Source organism: Perognathus longimembris, chromosome 10 (assembly GCF_023159225.1).
Source record: "Perognathus longimembris pacificus isolate PPM17 chromosome 10, ASM2315922v1, whole genome shotgun sequence".
NCBI lineage: Eukaryota > Metazoa > Chordata > Mammalia > Rodentia > Heteromyidae > Perognathus > Perognathus longimembris.
In genome coordinates, this window is record NC_063170.1 from 2,260,961 (window position 1) to 2,282,301 (window position 21,341).

Consider the following 21,341-nt stretch of genomic DNA (forward strand, 5'->3'; position numbering starts at 1 on the left):
TCCAGCACTACCCTTCCAGGTGTTTTGTCATGAGGCTTGAACTCAGGGCCTGGGCGCTGTCCCTGAGCTCCAGCGCTCTACCACTTGAGCTACAGGCCCATTTCCGGTTTGCTGGTGGTTAATGGGCGATAAGAGTCTCACCGACTTTCCTGCTTGGGCTGGCTTTGAACCTCCATCCTCATATCTCAGCCTCCTGAGTAGCTAGGGTGACCGTTGCGAGCCACTGCCAATTCATTTTTTGACACGGTGGCATCTTGCTATGTAGCTCAGGCTGGACTCCAACTTGAAAATCTGCCTCCATTTCCCTGATGCTGGGATTGTGAAGATGCCCAGTGCTGTCCCGGGGCAGGCTGCCCTTCCCCAGGACACAAGTAAGTGCATTTGTGGAAAGGCCCTGCTCCTCGGTTCCCAGTGGAAGCCTTGGACTGGGCTGGGCTCCTCTCCTCGACCTCCAGAAGTTCTGTGTGGGGGGGTGAAAACAGACTTCCTCTTCCCTACCCAGGATCCAAGAGCAAATATGTCACAGCCACGAGGACCATGTTCATGCTCCTCCTCTTCATGGAAAAGATTAGAAGGAGCTACACAGTAGATTTCTATTTTGAAAAGCCACGTGAAGATGTTCAGTCGAGGGGAGTGGGCGTGCAGGTAGGGACGTTTCTCTACCAGCACTGCGCACATAGCTTAGCCTCCTGGGCAGCCTCCCATCGCTGAGCCAGCTCCCGCCGTGGGCTTTAGATTTTGTCTCATCCATTAATAGGTCAAGAGGACAAATTATAATTTTGTTTTTCAGTCCTGGAGCTTGAACTCAGGGCCTGAGCACTGTCCCTGAGCTTTTTGCTCAAGGCTGGCACTCTACCACTTGAGCCACAGCGCCACTTCAGGTTTTGTTGGTGGATAATTAGAGATAAGAGTCTCATGGCCTTTCCTGCCCAGGCTGGCTTTGAACCATGGTCCTCAGATCCCAGCTTCCTGAGTAGCTAGGATTACAGGCCTGAGCAGCCAGTTCCTGGCTTTTGACTTCTTTAGCAGCTTGTTTTTCTGATGTATTGGGAAACGTATTACTTCTGTAAGATAGCATCTCTCGGCCTGCTACACTTTAATTGTTTTCACAAGTCAAGTCTGAGCTTCAGAAATGGCTCCTTGCCGCGCATCCCCTTACTTGGGGGGGGGGGGGAGGCCCGTTGTGCCATCTCCCCTCCGTATACGATGCACGCAGCCCTCCCTCGCCCTCTCTCTCCCTTTCCCCCTTCCCAAAACATAAAACCGTTCCTTTCTTACACTGCATCTGTGGCACCACGGCGGCAAGAAGACCATCCCAGGGCGTCGCTTCCCATCGCCGTGGACGTTTTCTGCAACTGCAATGATGAGATGCAAGTTTAAAAATAGATCTCTGTTTACTAATCGCCATTCCTCCTGGCTTTCCGCCCACAAGCGCTCAGTGTGTCTTGAGCCTCCCGCCACGTCTTCCCGCTTCCCGGCTGCGGTGCTGCGGAGGGAGCCCAGGCAGGCGCGGGCCGGGTGTCACCCCAGCCCTGGAGGGGCCCCTCCGCCGCAGGGGCTGGCTTGTGACTTCGTAGAGGCCCGGGAAGCCCTTGGGCGCCTGCCGCTGCCCAGACCCAAACGGCCATGTCAGCATGTGCACGGACGGCTCTCTTCTCGGAGGAGACACAGTCCTGAGCACGCTGAGACGGGCGCAGGGAAGTCTGGAGGCTTCTTCCCTTGGAAATAGGAGGTCTCGTCCAGCTCAGGATGTCCAGGAAACGGGGTGCCTCTGGGGCTCTGCTTTCAAAGCCACAGGCCAGCAGAGTCTGCCCCTGACCTTGCGAGGGGCCTGAGGAGATCCCACGTGCCGTGGGTAAAGCTAGCGAGCTGCACTTCAGAAGACGCCCGAAGGCCGTGAGCCAGGCTCCCGGCACTGGGCCCGTCGGCAATGCCCGCTGTCTGGCGAGCTCCCGGCTGAGCCCCGGCCTCCCGGGACTCCCAGCCACACGGCTGTTCCCCCACCGTTCGGGGTCTTTAGCCCCCCGCGGGAGAGACGGGGAAGGCACGCCCCGACGAGCCAAGAAAGGAGAAGGGTCGGCAGGCCACCCACACCCAGCCCTCCCTCACCGGAGGGCAGTCAGACGGCCTAGGAGTCAAGTCGGCGCAAGATCTCGTGTATTGGGGAAGTGCGTGCCACTCATATAAGGCACAGGAGCCAATCAGGTCTAAGATCGGCAGGAAGGGGAGGGGTGAGCTGTCCATCAAGGGCGGAAGGGGGGGACCTCACCGCCCACAGAACCGCCCCTGGGTTATCACCAATGACACTTGTAGCAGCTGCGCGTGGTTGTTAGGCCCCGCCATCTTAGCCACACGTGGCCCCCAGACGGAGAAACAGGCGGGGCCGGCTCGTTGACTTCCAGGTGTGCCCCACATGCGTCTGCCAGCACTGGGGCAGTGGGGTATTCCTTGGCGTTGGTGACTCCAAGAAGAACCCTGCTTCCTGCAGTGCCCCGGTCCCCCCTTTGTCGCCTCCAGCCATGGCTCCAGAAGGTGTCTGCAGGCGGCCACGTGCCACAGAGGCCATTCCGGGACGCCGGGTCTGTGCCCTGGGACCCCCAGCCCTGCGACGTCCTAGCTCCGGCCGCGCCACGTTCTCTCGGGAGCTCAGCCTCCATGGCTGATTACCAGCGACGTAGGGAAATGGAAGCTTATTGTGGACCCCAGGAACACCTGAGGTCCCCAAGATGCCCACACCTGCCTGGCCCAGGACAAACACCCGGAAGGGGCCTTCTCCTCTCCTCTGCCTGGGTGGCGCCTGCCCTCTGCCTGGCTCTGGTTGGGCAGACAGTGGGGGTAGGAAGCCGGGGATTAAAGCGTCAGAAAGCCACAGGGCACACACAGGGCTTGAGCTTAGAGATAATTTCCCTTCTCTGCAGAGGCCAGGCATTTAGAACAAATGGGCAGGACCCGGGGAGAACCAGCCCGGAGCAGACCCGCAGCACTGGAAGCGCAGATGGCCACCCCAGAGGAGCGAGCGACCGTCCCCAGCCTGAGCCGAGTCCCCGCGACGCAGGACAGCCACTGATCGCCTGTCCCAGAGGTAGGAGGGGGCTCCGCTTGGAGGACAAGGGCCTACAAGGCACGGGGTGGCAGCTCCCCAGCCTCTCCTAGTGTTCTACCCTCGGGCGCCGAGCAGCGTGCCAAACACCCCGGTACCCCTCCTCAGTGAGGGCTAAGGAATGTGACCCTTACAGCGGGGTCAGACTCACGTGGTGGTGGTGGTGTGTGTAAGTGTGTGTGTGTGTGCGTGTGTGTTTGTGTGCCAGTCTTGAGGCTTGAACTCAAGGCCTGGTGCTGGCCCCTGGCTCTTTCACTCAAGGCTGGCACCCTACCACTTGAAGAAGTTCCACCTCCGGGTTTTTGCTGGTTAATTGGAGATGAGAGTCTCTGCTTCCTGGGCAGCTAGGATTGCAGGTGTGAACCAGGCACCTGGCTCTGTGGTGGTATTTTTTTCCAGTCCTGGGCCTTGGACTCAGGGCCTGAGCACTGTCCCTGGCTTCTTTTTGCTCAAGGCTAGCACTCTGCCACTTGAGCCACAGCGCCCCTCCCAACCTTTCCTGCTTTGTTTTTTGTTGCTGTTGTTGTTGTTTTTAATGTGACTGCTAGAAAATAAATAGCACCTGTAGCTCAAGTTGGATTTCTGTTGGCCCTTGCCTTGCCAGCCTGATGCTGAGAAAAGTTTCACAGACAATAGACAGATGGACAGGTGGACAGATAGACATGAATTCAGAGGGACCAGACACTTGGGGATGAACGCATCCAAGGTCCAGGGGCCTTCGCGGACTGCCGAGGCTCGTCCCTTGAGGGGGGCTGTCTCTTCTGCTCTGCCTCCTCTTGCCCCAAGGAAGTCGTCAAGTGTCTTGGAGAGCAGATCAGCCCGCCTGGAGCCCCGTGAACACCCTGGGGGTCCCGTGAGCGCCCGGGGCCCCGCAAGGTGGTCCTGCCTCCCTTGGGGCCCGCACCACCCTGTGGAGGGTTGCAGGAGAGCAGCAGTGGCGTCTGGCCGCTGGGTGCGTGCCCAGGCCAGTGTGGGTAGCACCCACTTGGAGGCTGCCAGGCCGCCAGCCAGCTTTCACCAAGCCCGGCTGCTGCCAGCCCACGGTGCCCCGGCCTGAGTGGACCACCTGCTCTGAATGGGGGCGGGGGGGGGAGGGCAGGGCCCTGCGCCCCTGTTGGTCCCCTCCCCCCTCCACGGAGCCTTTCCCAGAAGGCTCCGCGTTTCATGCCTGTGCTTGGTGTCAGGAGGTTCATCAGAGGCGTCTGCCCTTCCCGATGATAAACGGCAGCCACCGGCCGGGGCCGGACAGGGGCGTCTCTGACCAAGCAGCACCGAGGGCGCCCCCTCTCCTGCTCCGGCGGCCACGCGCCAGGCTTGAGGCTCCTCTCCGTTGCTCTCCTCTGCCCTCCTCTGGTGCCTTGATCCTCGCCAGCTCCGAATCCCGAGGTCTCAGCTCCTTCCTGAGGCCCAGGCGCCCCCCCCCCCCCGTGTGCTTCTGGGTGGACATGGGAGACGAAGCCAGATCATGGTGCCACTGGCTGCCTGCAGCCCGGCGGGGGGGGGGGGGCTGGGCTGGGGGCCTGGCTGCCTCTCGCTGCCTCCTGGGCAGATGGGGGTCTGTCTGGGCACGGGTGGCATGGCTGTCCTTCAAGGACACCTGGGGGTGGGCGTGGGGGGACAACTGGAGTGCCTCTGGCTCAAAGCCTGCTAATTCCCTGCCGGCCCCAAAGCACCAGATGACGGTTCCAAGTCCTGCTGTTCCTAGCTTGGGCAACAGGAAAACTCACAGCAACGCAAACTGCTGTGGGCCCCGGGGAGTCACAAGACTAAAACCTGGAAGCTCTGCTCCGTTCTTCCCGCCCGCCCCACCTCCGCCCTGCTTCTCCCCCCCCCCACTCACTTCCACCCACCTCCCTCTTGGCCTCACCCCACCAAGTGGAGACCTACATGTCTCTGGCTCTGGGAGGTCCCAGCCCAGAGCTCAGCCAACTTGGGAAAATTACCGCCCATATCCACCACCCAGTGCTTCGTTATGGGAGTGTGTGTGTGTGTGTGTGTGTGTGTGTGTGTGACTAGAGTTTGAACTCAAGGCCTCATGCTGCTGGGGCAGGTGCCTTACCACTTGAGCCACGCCTCCATCTGGGCTTTTTGAGAGTTCACTGGAGATGAAGTCTCTTGAACCTATTGGCCCCGGGCTGGCTTCAAACCAGGGTATTACAAGTGTCAGCCTCCCGAGTAGCTAGAACCAAAGAGGTGAGGCACCTTCACCCTGGGGTGCTCTGGTTTTGAGATAGGGACCTTTGTCCAGGCCGGCCTGGACCGTGGGTGTGGGCGTGAGTGGGCGTGAGCCTCCCAGCCACACTTCCTACCGTAGCTTGTGCCCGCCTGGGCACTCAGCTGCGGGTTGAGATGGAATCTTGGAACCCTTCTGCCTGGGGCCTTGGCCCACAATCCCCCCGTCTCTGCCTGGGGAAGAGCTGGGATTAAAGGTGTGCACCACCGCCCCTAGGTTGGCACACTCTGTTAGCGATAATGTTTGCCGTCCCGCATGTGAGGTCACTCTCTTTGGCTGTCAGCAACTTACGGAGTTTCCCGAGTGCTTGGTGAAGCACCGGGGTGAAGCTGAACTTCCCACCTGCTGACATTGTTCTGAGAACTAAAACGGATGATGCATGAAGTTCCCATGTCTTAAGGAAACTTTCATGAGCTTCAACTCTGCAGCTTTCTCTGTGTTTTAGAAGCCACAGATGGCTGTTTTTCTACTTTAACTTTGGGGCTGGGTAACACATCCCCACGGTCCAGGTTTCATGAGGTGGCAGAGCATCGAGTCCCTTTCCTCACAGGCAGCTGGTGGGGGTGGGGGTCTGGTGGAAGCTTCCAGACTGCCTGATGCATACACAGAAGTAGGCACAGGTCTGCATTCTCCTCCCTTCCTAGTTAATGAGACCATGCCCTGCACCTCTTGCTGGGATGTAACAAGCTAGTCCCTCTGTCCTTCCAGTCCTCCATCCTGGTTGTTGCTGTTTCTGCCAGTCCTGGAGCCTGAACTCAGGGCCTGGGCACTGTCCCTGAGGAACTGAATCCGGGGCTTCATGCGTGCTAGGCAAGCACTCTACCGCTAAACCACATTCCCAGCCCAGCTCTCCATCCTTAATCCCAGCTGGAGCCTGAACCTGACCATAGCCCTATCGTTCACTCCTGCGTGTGACCCCTGTCACTCATGAAGCTCAGGCTCTGCCCTACTGGGTCCCGGGCTCCTGGAGGAAGAGGACTTGCCTGCCTGTCCCCAAGCTGCCAGCGCCTGCCACACGCTGGGCACGTCCTGGTGCACAGAAAGTCACATGGGGAGTGAGCGGTGGAGGGAATGAGGACCTGCCACCCTGTTGCACCATGCCATGAATGGGTGGGACTTGGAGGCCTGACCCCTGAGCCACACAGGCCTGGACAAGGGGACCCAGGGCATCCGCTGTCCTACCAAGGCTGGTCTCTCTCTCTCCTGCAAGAGGAAGTGCCTGCTGGGGCCCCCGGGCCTGAGCCTTTATCTCTCTGTCCTTTACCACACAGGACCCCTTTCTCTGCTCTGCTGCAGCTTCTGCTTTGCAGCTTCTTCCTCTTCTCACACCCTTCCTCTGGGTCTTAGGTCCCTACTTTTTGTCTTCCTGCCCCTCCTTGCAGGTGACCCCACCCAGTTGTTTTTTTTCCCCTCTTCTGATGCAGAGCCTGCTGGTGAAGGGGAGATTACAGGCATGCAAGCCCAGAGCCCCAGAAGCGACTGCCCACAGGGGGCCCCTGTCCTGGCTTCCACCCCGGGGAGAGGATTCCTGCTGCCCCTCCTGTGGTCTCCTCGCTGGCTGCCACCGTAGACCCTCAGATCTGTCTGCCCCGTGCGAGCCTCTAGGAGAACCCCGCAGAATGTAGAGGCCTGAGGCTCACTGGGTGGGGGGGCACCCATGACCTTGTGGGGAGCCAGGGCTCCTGAGAGGCCCATGTTGACACAAGGCCTCTGCACCACCTCTGGGAAATGATGTTAAACCCAGAAGTCATCAAAAATCTGAAAGAGGGGGGAGCAAAAGGCAACCCTCTGGTTACACCCCAAGTTTATTCCCAGCAGTTAGCCGTGGAGTCCTGTGAAGAGGCGATGACTGGACCCCAGCACCAGGGACACAGGGCGCATCTGAGCCCCAGAAACAAGATGGGGTCAGAGTTGACTTGTCCTTAGAGGTTGACGGGGTGGCCGCGCCGCGGTGACTCCTTCCCTGCACTCCCCCCTCCCCCCCCTCGCAGCCCGGGACTGAAGGGCAAGGCCGCCTAAACGTGCAGCCAGAACTTTCCCGGGACCCCTTAGGGAGAGCCAAGAGAGGGCGCACAGGCAGGCCAGGCGGGCAGGGGAGGCCAGGCTGCGGGTGCTGGCACCGGCCCCACGAGGCCGCGACCGCCCCGCCCCGCCCCGCCCCGCCCCGCCCCGCCGGGACCGCGGCGGTAGCCCGGCCAGTGAGCCGCAGGAGGGGGCCGGTCCCGGCGGGGGCGGGGCCGGCGGGGGCGGGGCTGCTCGCAAGGACAGAGCCGGGCACGGGGCGTGGCTAGGAGAGAGGGCGTGGCTAGCTGCGGGGGCGGGGCCCGGCCGGGACAGGGCTGTCCCAAGGCCAGGTTCACGGAGCGGCTGGGGCTTGATGTGGGGCGGGGCGGGGCGGGGCGGGGCTGGACTCGGGGGCGGGGCCGGCCGCGGGGGCGGGGCGGGGCGGGGCGGGACTCGGCGGCGCTGTCCTCCAGGTGCCGGGCGGGGGCCCCGAGGCGTGCGCGGCGGCGGCGGCGGCGGCGGCGGCGGCGGCGGCGGCGGCGGGCCGGGAGCGCCGCCGGGCCATGACCCCGCGGCCGTTCCCTGCAGGCTCGTCGCAGCGGCCCCCGAGCCCGGTCCACGCGGCCGGCAGCGCCCGGGCCGGCCCGGAGCGCGGCTCTGCCGTGAGCGCCCGCGGAAGCGGTGAGTGCCCGCGCCCAGCCCCGGCGCTCCTGCGGGACCGCGGCCGCGTGGGCGCCCTGCCCGCGCCGGCGCCGGGAGGACGGGGCCCGCGGACCGCGGGGTCGCGGGCTCGGCGGCCCCCGCAACTTCCCGCCGACTTGGGCGCGGCGGGCCGCGCTGGGGAAAGTTGGGCCCCGGGGCCGCGAGTTGCGGCTCCGCGCGGGGGCGTGTCCCGGGCGGCGGGCTCGGACGGGCCGCGAGGCGGGCGGGTGGGGCGCGCCTCCGGGGAGCCCCCCCCCCCCCGCGTCGAGCGCTCCGGATCCATTATTTATGAACCGCCTCACTTAGGGGCCCTGCGCTCCCCGCGCCTCACAGCCGCGGCTGCCGCAAAGGGCGCCCCGCGGGAACGCAGGCGCGTGCCGGCCGGCTGCGCCCCGGGGGTGGCGGGGGCGGCGGGGGCCGGCGGCCACGGTACCAGGGCCACCCGGGTCCCGGTCGCGGGCCGTGCCGGGGGTCCCATTTAACAGATGGGGAGACCGAGGCCCCAGAGCCTGCGGCTAAGGCGTGCCTAGAGTCTGCTGACCCTGCCCCAGACTCCGGCCTGGGGGACCGAGGTGCCAAGCACACAGCACCCCCCCTACCTGCCCAGGCCACACCCTCCTCGCGCCCCCACCCCTGGGCCACTGGTCCTCGGGAAAGGCGGGAGGCTGAGTATTTATAGACTTAATCCCTCCGCCAGCCCAAGGAGGCAGAAAGCTGCCGCCTAATCTCCCTGGAAGGCCCTCAGCCGGTGGGCTGCCCCGGCAGGAGCTCAGGTCCCAGCGCAGGTGCGGGTCGCCTCAGGAGCCCTGGGAGGGGACTCGGCCTCCGGGGATGGAGGACAAGCCGAGCTCTTCCCCGAGCATCTACCTGTGCTGGCCTCTCACCCACCCTGTGCTTGTCGCCAGTTGAAGGCAGGAAACAGAGGCCCACGAAGAACAGTGACTGAGCCAGGGCCACATGGCTGGTAGGTGGCAAACACGGGCCTGAGCCCGTGGGGAATGGCTCTTCTCTTTGGCCCACGCAGGGCCAGGCCTTGGCTTTGGGTGTAAAGCCCATGGTTAGAAAGATGGCTAAGGGAGGCCACAGCGCACAGCTCTCAGGGGCACCGGAAGCGGCTCCCAGCCGGCCTCCCGGTGGCTCAGTGACTCCTCACTGGACTGGCTACACCTGCTGGGCAGACAGCCACACATGGTACCCTTCTCCCTCCTGACCCTCGCCACTTAAAAACGCTTTTGTTGACCTGTAAGGTAGAGGCAGGCACCCACATCCGAGGTGGGCTGTGGGCGGGTGGGAGCCCAGTGGGTACCCTGGCCCCTGGTTGCTGTTGTTGAGAGGCTGTGGCCAGCTGCTCTGCAGGCTGAGGCCCACAGCCCTTGCGCTGGACCTAAGGTAGCAGGTGGCTCCCCTCTCTGACCAGAGAGTGGCACCTCAAAGCCAGTGTCTGTTCCCAGCACAGTTCTGTGGCCCAGCCTGCGGGAGTTCTGACCCTGCTGGGGAGAGAGAGCCCTCGGTAAAGATGGGAGAGACTCAGGGGCGTACGGGCCCTGCAGCCTCCCTGGGCCCATGGACCTGGTTCTGCCTCTCAGGTCCACCCACCTAGGCAAATGCTCCCATTCCTCCCATCTGACTTGGCCCTGGCCCCGCCTCGTCTTTAAAAGAGGTCTTTGTTCGGGAGGTGGGGTGAGGTACCACCGTGACTCAGGCTGAACTCTGTGCTGGTGGGGTTTTCAGATTCCATGTGGGAGGTGGCACTGGAAAGACTGAGGCCAGTTGGCTGCCAGCCGCTCTCAGTCCTGGGCATCCAGCTCCACCGTGAGATGCCAGACAGAGTCAGAGGGCTTTGGTGAGAGTGGCCAGGTCCCGCAAATCGAGCCAAGGAGACCCAGCGGGATGTAACTGTGGGCCGGTGGTGAGTGACCGGCGGTCTGCCTGCGTGCCTGCAGCCTCTCCAGGTGCCTCCTGGACCCGGCTCGCCTCTCGCCGCAGAGCGGGACCACCGCGGTCTTCCCAAGTGGGGCGGGAGGGAGGCCAGTGGGTCAGGACACCCCCATCTGTACGCGGGCCACTCCGTGCCTCCGGGGTTCTCTACTTGTCTGTGTTAAAAACCCGTGGCGCCGTGGCGCGTGGCTGCGATCCCAGCTACTGGGGAGGCTGAGAGCTAAGGCTCGTGTTTGAAGCCAGCCTGGGCTGAAAAGTCCCTACAAGACGCATCTCCAGTGAACCTCCAGAAAACCAGAAGTGGCGCTGTGGCTCAAACTGGTAGAGCGCCAGCCTTGAGCAAAAGAGCTCAGGGTCAGCGTCCAGGCCCTGCGTTCGAGCCCCACAGATGACAAAACAAAAGCTGGAAGCCGGGTGCCGGTGGCTCACTCCTGTCATCCTAACTCCCCAGGAGGCTGAGGCCTGAGGATCACGATCCAAAGCCAGCTCAGCAGCAAAGTTCATGACACTCTTACCTCGAAGGAATCACCAAAAAGCTGGCAGTGGAGCTACGGCTCACTTGGTAGAGCCTAGCCTTCAACAAAAGAGCTCAGGGACAGGGCCCAGGCCCTGAGTTCAAGCCCTAGGGAATGGTACCAACCAACCAACATGGAGGGTGAGCAGGAGCCCACTCCTGACAGCTGCTCCCCTGGGGCTCCTGTGGAAACGGTCAGAGCCCACGCGGAAGAACGTCCCTTCGCTGGACACGCGGGTGGCTTGGGAGCAGGGCCGCGTGCAGAGCCACTCCCATCCTGCGTGTCACCACGCAGAGGGACAGACCCCCGCAGGAAGAAATCAGCTTGTGCACTTGCCTGGCCCCGTCCCCAGAGGCGCCCCGTGACCGTTGAGTGATACGGAGAGGCTTTGCTGCTCTGGAGCGGAAGGAGCGGCCGTGCGGGTACTGCCCGGCCCAGGTTCAGAAGGAAGCGGAGCCAGACAGCAGCCACACACCGTCGGCGTCCACACTGCCGGGGCCGCCCTCCGCCAGCACGCACAGAGGCGCTCACACCACGCGTGGGGGCTGGGCTCTCTCCCCCTCCCCCCCTCCCCCCCGCCTTTTGGGGGTACTGAGGTTTGAACCCCGTCTTACAGGTGCTGGGCACATGTTCTGTCGCCCGAGCCCCGCCCCCAGCCCTCTGGTCTGTGTTTTGCTTTGGGGACCGGGTCGCCCTGCTACTTTGTCTCCACCGGCCGTGAGGCCCATCCTCCTGCCTCCGCCTTCTCAGTGATGGATTTCAGGTGGGAGCCACCATGCCCGGTTGGCACTTTCTTGAAGGCGTTGCCCACTTTCAAACAACTTGCAGGAATCCCAGCACCCTGTCCATCACCAGAGATGAGCAGTAGCCGTGGCTCCCGCGTCACTTCCTTGGATTTTTATGCCAGTGCTGGGCCTTGAACTTGGCCTGGGTGCTGTCCTTAGCTTTTGGAGATGAGAGTCTCATGGGCTTTCTTGCCTGGCCCAGTTTGAACCACAATCCTCAGATCACAGCCTCCTGAGTAGCTCAGATTACAGGCTGTGACACTGGCACCTGGCTTGCTGGTCCCTTCTGTCCACACAGATGCAGCCCACTGGCTGCTCTTGTTGCGCCAATCATCAATGTGCAGAGAGGATGACCTTTGATCCAGAATTACCGCAGGAGCACCCTTTACAAAAACGCAGTGACGGTCAGAGAACTTCACACTTACTCCACCGTCAACTAAGATACAAGTTTTCTTCTAATTTTTTTTTCCCCTTTGGCCAGTCATGGGGCTTGAACTCTGGGCCTGGGTGCTGTCCCTGAGCTCTTCAGCTCAAGGTTAGCATTCTACTACTTGAGCCACAAGGCCACTCCCAGTTTTCGGGTGGTTCGTTGGAGATAAGAGTCTCATGGACTTTCCTGCTCGGGCTGGCTTTGAACCACAATCCTCAGATCTCAGCCTCCTTTTTTTTTTGGCCAGTCCTGGGGCTTGAACTCAGGGCCTGAGCACTGTCCCTGGCTTCTTTTTGCTCAAGGCTAGCACCCTACCACTTTAGCCACAGCGCCACTTCCAGCTTTTTCTGTATATGTGGTGCTGGGGAGTTGAACCCAGGGCTTCATGCATGCAAGGCAAGCGCTCTACCACTAGGCCATATTCCCAGCCTGATCTCAGGCTCCCGAGTAGCTGAGATTACAGGTGTGAGTCACTGGCGCCCCGCTCCTCTAATCCTTTACAAACAAAGTGTACAGAGGACCCCATCTCCCCCCTTGAGTGGAGAGCTGCACCCCTGTGCTGCTCCGGCCCCTGCCCTGCTGGCATCCCCAGACCTGGCCCGTCTGGGAAAGCTTGCGCTTCAGACCCTGGCTGGAGGTGTGGAGGACAGGAGAGGAGAGCCACGGCCTGCCAACCCTGTGCCCACGGGGCCTCCGCCTCCGCCACATGGGGCTTCCGGGGGCTTCTGGGTCGGCCTGGCACGAGCCTGGGCCCCAGTGTTCACGGGCGATGAGTTCAAGGCCCCGCATCCCCTGCAGCCACACAACTCTCCGGGGAGTTTTGGTTTTTTTTTTTAACAAAGGAGGCAGACTCCACCCAGACCAGTTACCCAGCATTTCTAGGGCCAGGCCCGGGCAGGAACTTTGTTCCTGTTTCTGTGCCACCTGGAGGGCTCCGGCCCGGGGCCTTGGACACACTGGGCAAGTGCTGAGCCCCGGAGCTCTGTTCCGGACCCCTCTCTTGGGCCTCATTACGTAACCCAGGCTGGCCCGGAGCCCTCCACCTGCCTTACCGCCTCCACCTCCTGAGTGCCGGCACCCCCGCCTGTTTCCCTCCCCACCGGGGCCTGCTCCGTTCTGGGCCTGCCGTGCACTCCCCTCCCAGGACCTGCGCGGCTCGGGGGCCGGGGACTGAGGGGTGGAGCCATTGCCTAGGGCTCACGAGGCTGTGGGTTCAAACCCCAGCACTGCAATGAATTAAAGACTCAGGGTTATTGACTAGAGGCCTTGAAATAAAACAGGGGGCCAAGAGAGGATAACAGAAAACCCATGGTGGCCCGCCCTGAAGGAGCCCAGCCCTGCGGGGACTGCTGTTCCCAGGCCCTGGGCCCCCAGCCTCCCCTTGAACTTGAAGGCCCAGCAGCACAGCACACTTGGGCTGCATGGAGGTGGTCCTCCCAGCGGGCCCTGTGCCCTCTGTCCTCCTGGCGGGCCCTGTGTCCTGTGTCCTCCTGGCGGGCCCTGTGCCCTCCCAGCGAACCCTGTGCCCTGTGACCTCCCGGCAGGCCCTGTGCCCTCCCGGCGGGCCCTGTGCCCTGTGACCTCCCAGCGGGTCCTGTGACCTCACAGCAGGCCCTGTGACCTCTCAGCCACCGCCTTGCCCCCCCTCCCCGCCCCCGGTGGAGTGCCCAGCTGGCCCATGGGGCCGGGGCCCGTATGGAGGAGGCTCTGCCCCTCTCACGCTTCTCTCGCTCCACAGGCCCACGGAGGAGAAGATATGGGGCTCAAGATGTCCTGCCTGAAAGGTAAGGTGGAGGGCGGGGCCCGGGGCGGGGATGGGGGTGGAGGGTGGAAGCCTTGGGGGAGACTCGGCCCCGCGTCTCCTCAAGGCCAGCAGGTGCGTTGCAAACGCCAGCCCTGACTCCCGGGCTCCTCCTGACACGCGCACACCGCACACGCACAGCCCCTTGCACACCAGCCTCCAGGCTTTCCTTCCGTCTGCATTCGCGGTTGGGGAAAATACTGCCCCGGGGCCTCAGTTCCCCCTCAGGACAAGGCCGGGCCAAGAGAGTGGGGGAGCCGGGAGCTGGAGGGAGGGCCAGCCCGCCTGGTGTAGGACAGAGGAAGAGCAGTGGGAAGAACGTTCTAGGCCATGGTAGGTGGAGGGTAGACAGAGCCTAGACCTCCATTCTGTGTTTCCTGTCCAGAGGCGCCGCCGGCTCTAACAGGCTGCATGGAGACGTGGGAGGCCCGTGGTCCTCCCCCTTGCTCAGCCCGCCGGGCAGGTGCCCGCCCGCCCTCCTCCCTCGCGCAGGTCCCCAGGCTGCCTTCCGCTCCCTCCTTCTGCCGTCTTCTCAGTGCTGTACCCCTGTGCACACTCCTGACACACACCCACATACCTGACACGCACACACCACCCCGTGCACACACGCCTAGCATGCACACGCCAACACGCACACGCCACACACACCGTCACGTGCACACCTCCACATAACTGGCATTCCCACCTTCCCACTTGCACGCACGACACACACGCAGAAACACACTGAACGCCAGGCGCCTCCCTGCCCCGGGGACTCTCCCTCCTGTCTTGTCTTTCCCGCCCTTTCACCTTTCCAAGGTCAGCCTCACTTTGGGTGGCCTGGAACTAGCTCCCTTGTCAGTACACTGGGTTTCTGACAGGTCCGCGTGGCTCACTCAGCCCAGTGCACCCCTGCCGCTACTTAGCTCTTGTTTCTGCCCCTACACCGCCCCCGCCCCCGACCTAGGGCTCTGTAACCCACTTTCTATTTTTTAGTCGGCCATGGGGCTTGAACTCTGGGCCTGGGTGCTGTCCCTGAGCTCTTCAGCTCAAGGCTAGCGCTCTGCCACTTGAGCCACAGCGCCACTTCTGGTTTTCTGGTGGTTAATTGGCGGTGAGAGTCTTAGAGAATTTCCTGCCTGGGCTGACTTTGAACGGAGATCCTCAGATCTCAGCCTCCTGACTAATGTAGCCTACTTTTTGAGCACCAGGCAAGCTTAGGGGTCTGCAAGCTTGGGAGCTGATTCCAATTAACTTGAGTGAAGAATGATTTCCCCCCCCCCCCCCGCCCCAAGGTGAAGGGGGACTTCAGGTGTGTCTGGGGTATGGCCATGGTGAATGGACGACCCTCAGGGTCACCTCTGGTTGGTCACGCTGAGCTCTGCGCCCACCTCTGATTGAGGGTCTGGCATCCTGACTGACAGCTCTGCCGAGACTGCTTGCAAGGGAGGGGAGCAGTGGACCCTAGAGAGGACCCTAGAGAGAATCGGGGTGTTGTTTGCCAAGAGGCTTGAGCTGCTGGAGCTGCTGGAGCAGTGTAGTCAACCTGTCAACTCCAGGTCCTGACACCTGCTAGACCCGTGTGTATGTGTGCGTGCGTGCGTGCACACGTGCATACGTGCGTGCGTGTGTATAGGTATTCCGTGAGCAGCTGTGAGCTCCGTGGGCTGATCTGGGAGCAGACATGGCTGTGGTTTAACCCTGCGGCGTCTTCGCCTCCGGGTGAGCCTGAGTCTCTGCAGGTCCTGAGCAGAGCTGCATTCAGGGCTTCTTTGTGTTGTTTTCCTCTGGTGGAGATGGCGTAGACGGAACGGAACTCGCTCTGGTAACCGCTAAGCGCACCGCGCATGGAGCGCATCCACGCTGTGCACCCACCACGTGCTCTCGGGAAGGAGGTGGAGCTGCCCTGTCCTGCAGGGGTGGCTCTGCCCTCCCTCCAGTCGGCCCCTGTCCCCTCCCTCCGGTAGGGAGCTTCGTTGGCACTGGTCCTCGGGTGCTCTCGGGACTTTCACCGCGGCCTCGCGTTTCCATATTCAGCTGCGTTTTCGGGTCATTGTTTCCTGGTGACTTTGTTGTTTTCTTAGTGTACTTTGGCAGTGCTGAGGTTTAAAGTCAGGGTCTGAAGCTTGCTAGGCAAGTTCTCCACTCCTTGAGCCACACTCCTAGTCTGTGTGCTGGTCCTTCATTCCATTTTGGGACTGAGTAATAACTAGTCTATCGAATGGATCGTGTTAAGTCGCCTGTACGTTTGTGGACACAGGATATCTGAGATGATCAACTTAAAAAGGAGGAAAGCTTTGTTTTTGCTCAGTTTCAGTCCTCGGTCCCTTGGGCCTATGGTGCTGGAACATTAGGGCAGGCACACGTGGCAGAGGAGGTAGCTCACCTAGTGGCAGAAGGAGCGCTAGCAGGAGGAGGTAGGGGCCAGTGTTCCACTAAAGCCCTCAGAGGCATACCCCCAATCACCAGACTTCCTCCCCCTGGGCCCCACCTCCAATAGCCTGACTTCCTCCCAGCAGGCCCCACCTCCAATAGCCTGACTTCCTCCCCCTAGGCCCCACCTCCAATAGCCTGACTTCCTCCCCCTAGGCCCCACCTCCAATAGCCTGACTTCCTCCCCCTAGGCCCCACCTCTTCAAGGGTCCTCCATCTCCCAGTGGTGCCAAGGGCCAGGCTTTCAGCTGTGGGCCTGAGGACACTTGCACTGTCGTCACCTTCTGACCACGGGGTCAGGACATTTGGATGACAAGGGACCTGGCAGGGACCCTGGGCCCACCTTCGTCCCAGCTGCAGGCAGGCCTCCGCCCGGGTCCTCGGCAGGGCTGTACAGGGGTGCTGCAGAGCCAGCTGTTCCTGGAAAGCACACCCCCACCTTCCACTCCCAGCACAGCAGGGCTAAAAGCCCCGCGGCCCGCCCGGGGCTGGGAGCTCTTAAAAGGCTGCCTTGCTGAGAGCTGGGTGCCGGGGAGGAAGCTCATCCATTTTTCACGGCGGGCCCTCTGCCCAGCCGGTCCCTGGAGGCGCAGCGCAGGCCTGGGTGTGACCCAGCCCGCGGCGCCCAGGCCCAGCGCCGCACGCGGCCAAGACAGACCCAGGCCCGCAGCCAAGACGGGCCCGGCTTCGGTTCCGCCCCCCCCTCCCCCCGCGCATCCCAGGCTGTCCTGCGGCCCCCGGGGACACTCGCCGGCTAGCGGGGTCTCGGACTTGGCCTTCGTGGCCTACACTGACGTCAGGATCCCGACCTTGAGTGTCGGGAGGTGTTTGGGTTGAACAGGAGCAGGTTTGGTAGGGAGCCGGTGTGTGTGCGCAGCCAGGGGGCCAGCCGACACTCCAGAGCACCCCTAAAACTCTACCGCCGCCTGGGGTGTCCCGCACCAAACCTTTGTACTGGCCGGGGAGACGGTGCCGTTTGGGGCTTGTGCTCCCCGTGCAGGGCCGCGCCCCGCGGGGCGGCCTCCGCCTCCACCCAGCACAGGCGGTGCCGGGGCCGCGGGTGCTGGCTGCAGGGTCCTTCCCCGCTCTCCCGGCTCCGGGAGCCCCCGGGCCCCGGCTCTGCCCGCGTCTCCGCGTGGCCGTCTCGCTGGCCCGCAGGACCAGGCGCGCAGGGAATGGCAAGTGAGGTCTCAGAGGCCGGCCGGCCGCACTGGTGACTCTAGAAACTGCTCCTGGCCTCGGGGCCCAGGGCCGACGTGACTTCCGGGGGCCCCTCCTCTGAGCCCCAGCCTGGGCGTCAGGACCGCGCTCCTCGGTCTGCTGCAGGCGGGGTCTGCGGTGCCCGGGGGCTCGGCTGAGCCGTCGCCGGAGAGCCGGAGAGCAGGGCGCCCCGCGCGCAGCCGGCTCAGCCTCCGGGGTGCGGCCTCTCCTGGGCCGGGTCCCCCCAGCCCGCCCAGCCAGGCTGTGTCTCCCGCAGGGGGGGATGGCCGCGACCCAGCCGCCGGCCGCCCCACGACCTGGGCTCTGCTGACGGGACAGCTGGCGGAGGAGGCAGGAGGGGGGCCGGCTGGGCGCCCTGCGTCATGGCCTCCTTTCTCCGCGTCTCCCAGCCCCCTCTCCCGCGGTCCACGCCGGACGCCAGCCGGGGCTTTTCCCTTAATTAAAAAGAGATTTAAAACAGCCCCCGTCGTGGGCTGGGCGGCCTGGGAAAGGTAAAAGGGCCAGAGCTGTCCAGCCCCATCTGCAACCACACCGGACTTCCCTGGCCACTGGAATTTAAAAAGAAGGAAGATCACACGCATCTGGCCCCCGGAGCGGCGTGGATTTTTTGGGAAAGATTTGCCCTGTCGTCTGTGAGATTCGTGCTCGCCCCAGCCCCAGGGCCTTGGTGTCTGCTGCGGCTCCTCCAGTGCCTTCCGCGCTCGCTCTAGGACTCCCCCAGCCCACGGCCTCTCAAGCCTGCTTCTCCCCCCGCCCCCGGCTGCCCCGGGGGGGAGGGCGGCTGTGTGTCCAGGGCCGGGGCCCTGCAGCAGTGCTCTGAGCTCTCTGTGCCTCGCTGCCCGCCTTGCTGGGCGGAGAAACCATGAGAGCCCTGGTGCCGGGGATGCCCAGCCTCCTGTGGCCTCTCCTAGCGAGGGGGAGCCTCCCCCCTCCAGCTGACCCTGCGCTCTTCAGGGTGCCCCTTGTGTGCCCAGGGCTGGCGCGGGAGGCGGGACGGGGCGCGGGCGCAGCAGCCTCTGTGGGGAGCCTCTGACTCTCAGCTGTGCTCCGGGCCTGCAGCGTGCCCGGCGCCCCGCTGGGGTGCTCACTGCCATTGCCTGGGCTCTGGGCTGCAGGGCGGGGGGCAGCCCGGCCCAGGGCCACAGTCTGGTGGCTGGCCACCCCCCGGCCCACAGGCGCTCTGAGGAGAGGAAAAAATGCCCCCCAAGTGTCTTGCCAGGACCAGCCACGTTCCTCCTGGCACTGCAGGGGTGAGCGGGCGGGGACAGGGCTTGGGTGGCTGAAGGGACGGGGGCAGGGCCTGTCGGTGGCAGATGCTGTGGCCGGCGCTTGTGGGTCCAGCGGGGAGGGGGGAGCTCGCCCGTGAGCTGCCCAGAGCAGTTGTGCCCTCGGCACCCGGCGCCTGGGAGTGTGCCCGCCCCCGGGGCAGGGGAGAAAGCCGGTGGGTGGCCCAGGTGGGCTGGAGCCGCCACGGAGAAGGCACAAAGCAGAGCGCTGGCACACCGGGACCAGCAGAGGGCGCCCGCGGGCCATGGGCCTGCCAGGGCCAGGCCTGCCCCAGGCTGGAGCCCAGCCGTGTCCTGGGCAAAGCCCGGGTGTGGGGTCTGGCCCTGGCCAGCTGGACCCCCGTGGCCACCCCTCCTACCTGCTTCGTGCCACGTGTATCCTTCCTAACGCTGGCATCGGGGCTCTGGCTGTACAGCCAGGGAAACCGAGGCCCCGAGCGAAGTCACCCTGGCTAGCAGGGCCCCCTGGGAGCTTGTCTGAACCCTGGTGCCTGCACAGAGTAGACACAACCCTTCGGGGGTGGGCCGGGGTGTCTGTTAGATCTCAGACATTGCCCGCCGGTTGAGCAGTGCGGCCCAGTACTGAGACCCCGAGGTGCTGCTGATAAAGAAGGGTACAGTCTCCACGGCCCCAAGACTCAGCAGCGCCCCGTCTCCAAGGATGGCTTCCGGCACCCACTCTCCAGCACCTAAGCCTGGAGTGGGTCTGGTCCCCGGGTCCGTACGCCCCACCTCACCTTGGTGCCAGAACCCCAGGCCAGCCCTTCCCTCAAGAAATAGGCAGGCGCCTTCATTAACACGAGAGTTCTGCCCGCGGGCGGCTCCATCGCCCCTCCTCAAGCCTGGCCTGCAGCCTAGGCTGGGCTGCTGCTTCCTGCCCCCCCACACCTGCCCTGCCTCCCCCTCCCCTCCCCTCCCCAACACCCCCTGCCTCCCCCTACCCTCCCCTTCCCACCACCCCCTGCCTCCCTCTCCCCTCCCCACCACCTGCCCTGCCTCCTCCCTCCCCTCCCCATTACCCGCCCTGCCTCTCCCCTCCCTTCCCCACCACTCGCCCTGCCTCTCCCCTCCCCACCACCCGCCCTCCCAGCCTCCGCATCCCTCCAGGGCTCTGGGAGCCCCGCTTGCTTGCAGGGAGGGGATCGGCTGCCCTGGGTGGTGAGCGAGGCCAGTGGGTGTCCTGTGGCCGGCACCGGGAGTGGCGGCGGCTGGGGTGGAGCGTGGAGGGCTGGCTCGGAAGGGCGGGGCCAGGTGCACCCAGCTCAGGAGCCCAGGCTTGATCTGGGCACCCGGCACAGTGTGCGCTCCGGGCCTTCCAAGCTGCGACCACACCAGAGAGCTAGTGCACACAGGAGCAGGGCGGTGACAATAGGGCGAGCAGCTTGTGCAAGCCTCCCGGGCCTCAGTTTCCCTCCGTGTCCTCTGGCAGGTGGGAGGGAGATGTGTGTGCACACGTGTGCGTGTGTTTGTGTGTGCACGTTCGCGTGTATGCGCGTGAGCATGTGTGAGCTTGTACCTGTGTGGGCTGTCAGCTTGCACGTGCTTGCGTGTGCCCACATGGGCGTGTGCGAGCGCACGCGTGCTTGTGCACACGTGGGAGCCTGCCTCTGCGTGCTGCCCCACAGGCTTTAAGATGTGTGTCAACGCCAGCGGCAGCCATGACGAGGCGCCCGTCCTGAACGACAAGAGCCTGGACGTGCCCAACATCATCATCACACCCCCCACGCCCACGGGCAGCATGGTGCTGGCCCGGGACTCGAGGTGGACAGGTGAGTCGGCGCGGCCACGCGGGCACGGCCCCGGGCGCCCTCCGAGCGGGGGCGTCCTCCATCTTATAGAGGGGCAAGCCAGGGGAGGGGCCTGGCCGGCGGGTGGACTCGCGGCCTGAGGCCCGAGGCGGAGCCTCCAGCCGCAGGGCAGGGAGGCCCCGTGTGCGGACTGCGGACGGCTGCCTCTCTCCTAGTCTGGCTGGATGAGACGGGGGCTGGCCCGGATGACGGTGAGATGGATCCTGAGGCCTGAGGACCTGCCCTGACGCGGGCGTGGCTGTCCCTGGCAGCTGGACGGGCTCAGCGATCCGGCTCCGGACGGGACGATAGCAAGACAGGAGTGGCACGCCGCAGGCCCCCAGTGCGGCGTTGAGTGGACTGGACGCCTGACACCTTCGTGTTCTCACTGACCGGACATGGCGAAGGGGAGGGGACTATCTGCAGCCACTGTGACCCCGCGGGGCTCGGGCGGCCCCGGGCCTCGCACACAGGCCCGGTGCCCACAGCTCACCAGAGGACTGGCTCTGTTTTTTACACATTGTTTTACAGAAACTGCAACAGTCCCAATGTGATTTATAATTTCCTTTTTGCATTGTAAGTAAAGATCCTCCTTACAGATGCTTGCTCCTGCCTCTTGGGGTGGGAGACGAGGGAGCCTGGGGAAAAGTGTGGAGGTCACTGCGCACTGGGGGGTGGAGGTCACTGCACCCTGGGGGGTGGAGATCACTGCACCCAGGGGGTGGAGGTCAATGCACCCGGGGGTGGAAATCACTGCACCCAGGGGGTGGAGGTCACTGCTCACTGGCAGGTGGAGGTCACTGCATCCTGGGGGGGGGTGGAGGTCACTACGCACTGGGGGATGAGGTCACTGTGCACTGGGGGGTGGAGGTCACTGCACCCTGGGGGTGGAGGTCACTGCGCACTGGGGGTCGAGGTCACTGCTCACTGGCAGGTGGAGGTCACTGCATCCTGGGGGGGGTGGAGGTCACTGTACCCTGGGGGTGGAAATCACTGCATCATGGGGGGTGGAGGTCACTGCACACTGGGGGTGGAGGTCACTGTGCACTGGGTTGGAGGTCACTGCACTGGGGGTGGAGGTCACTGCACACTGGGGATGGAGGTCACTGCATCCTGGGGGGTGGAGG

At 63.8% G+C, this 21,341-nt stretch overlaps 1 protein-coding gene across 1 annotated transcript; it reads left to right on the top strand.

Annotated features, from left to right (window-relative positions):
- The first annotated feature begins 7,968 nt into the window (after positions 1 to 7,968).
- On the top strand, positions 7,969 to 20,852 carry C10H16orf74 (chromosome 10 C16orf74 homolog). Its single transcript, XM_048355006.1, has 4 exons — positions 7,969 to 8,018; positions 13,446 to 13,491; positions 20,053 to 20,196; positions 20,391 to 20,852. The coding sequence occupies exons 2-4, from the start codon at positions 13,464 to 13,466 to the stop codon at positions 20,447 to 20,449; spliced, it is 231 nt and encodes a 76-aa protein (XP_048210963.1). The 5' UTR covers positions 7,969 to 8,018; positions 13,446 to 13,463; the 3' UTR covers positions 20,450 to 20,852.
- The last annotated feature ends 489 nt before the right edge of the window (positions 20,853 to 21,341 follow it).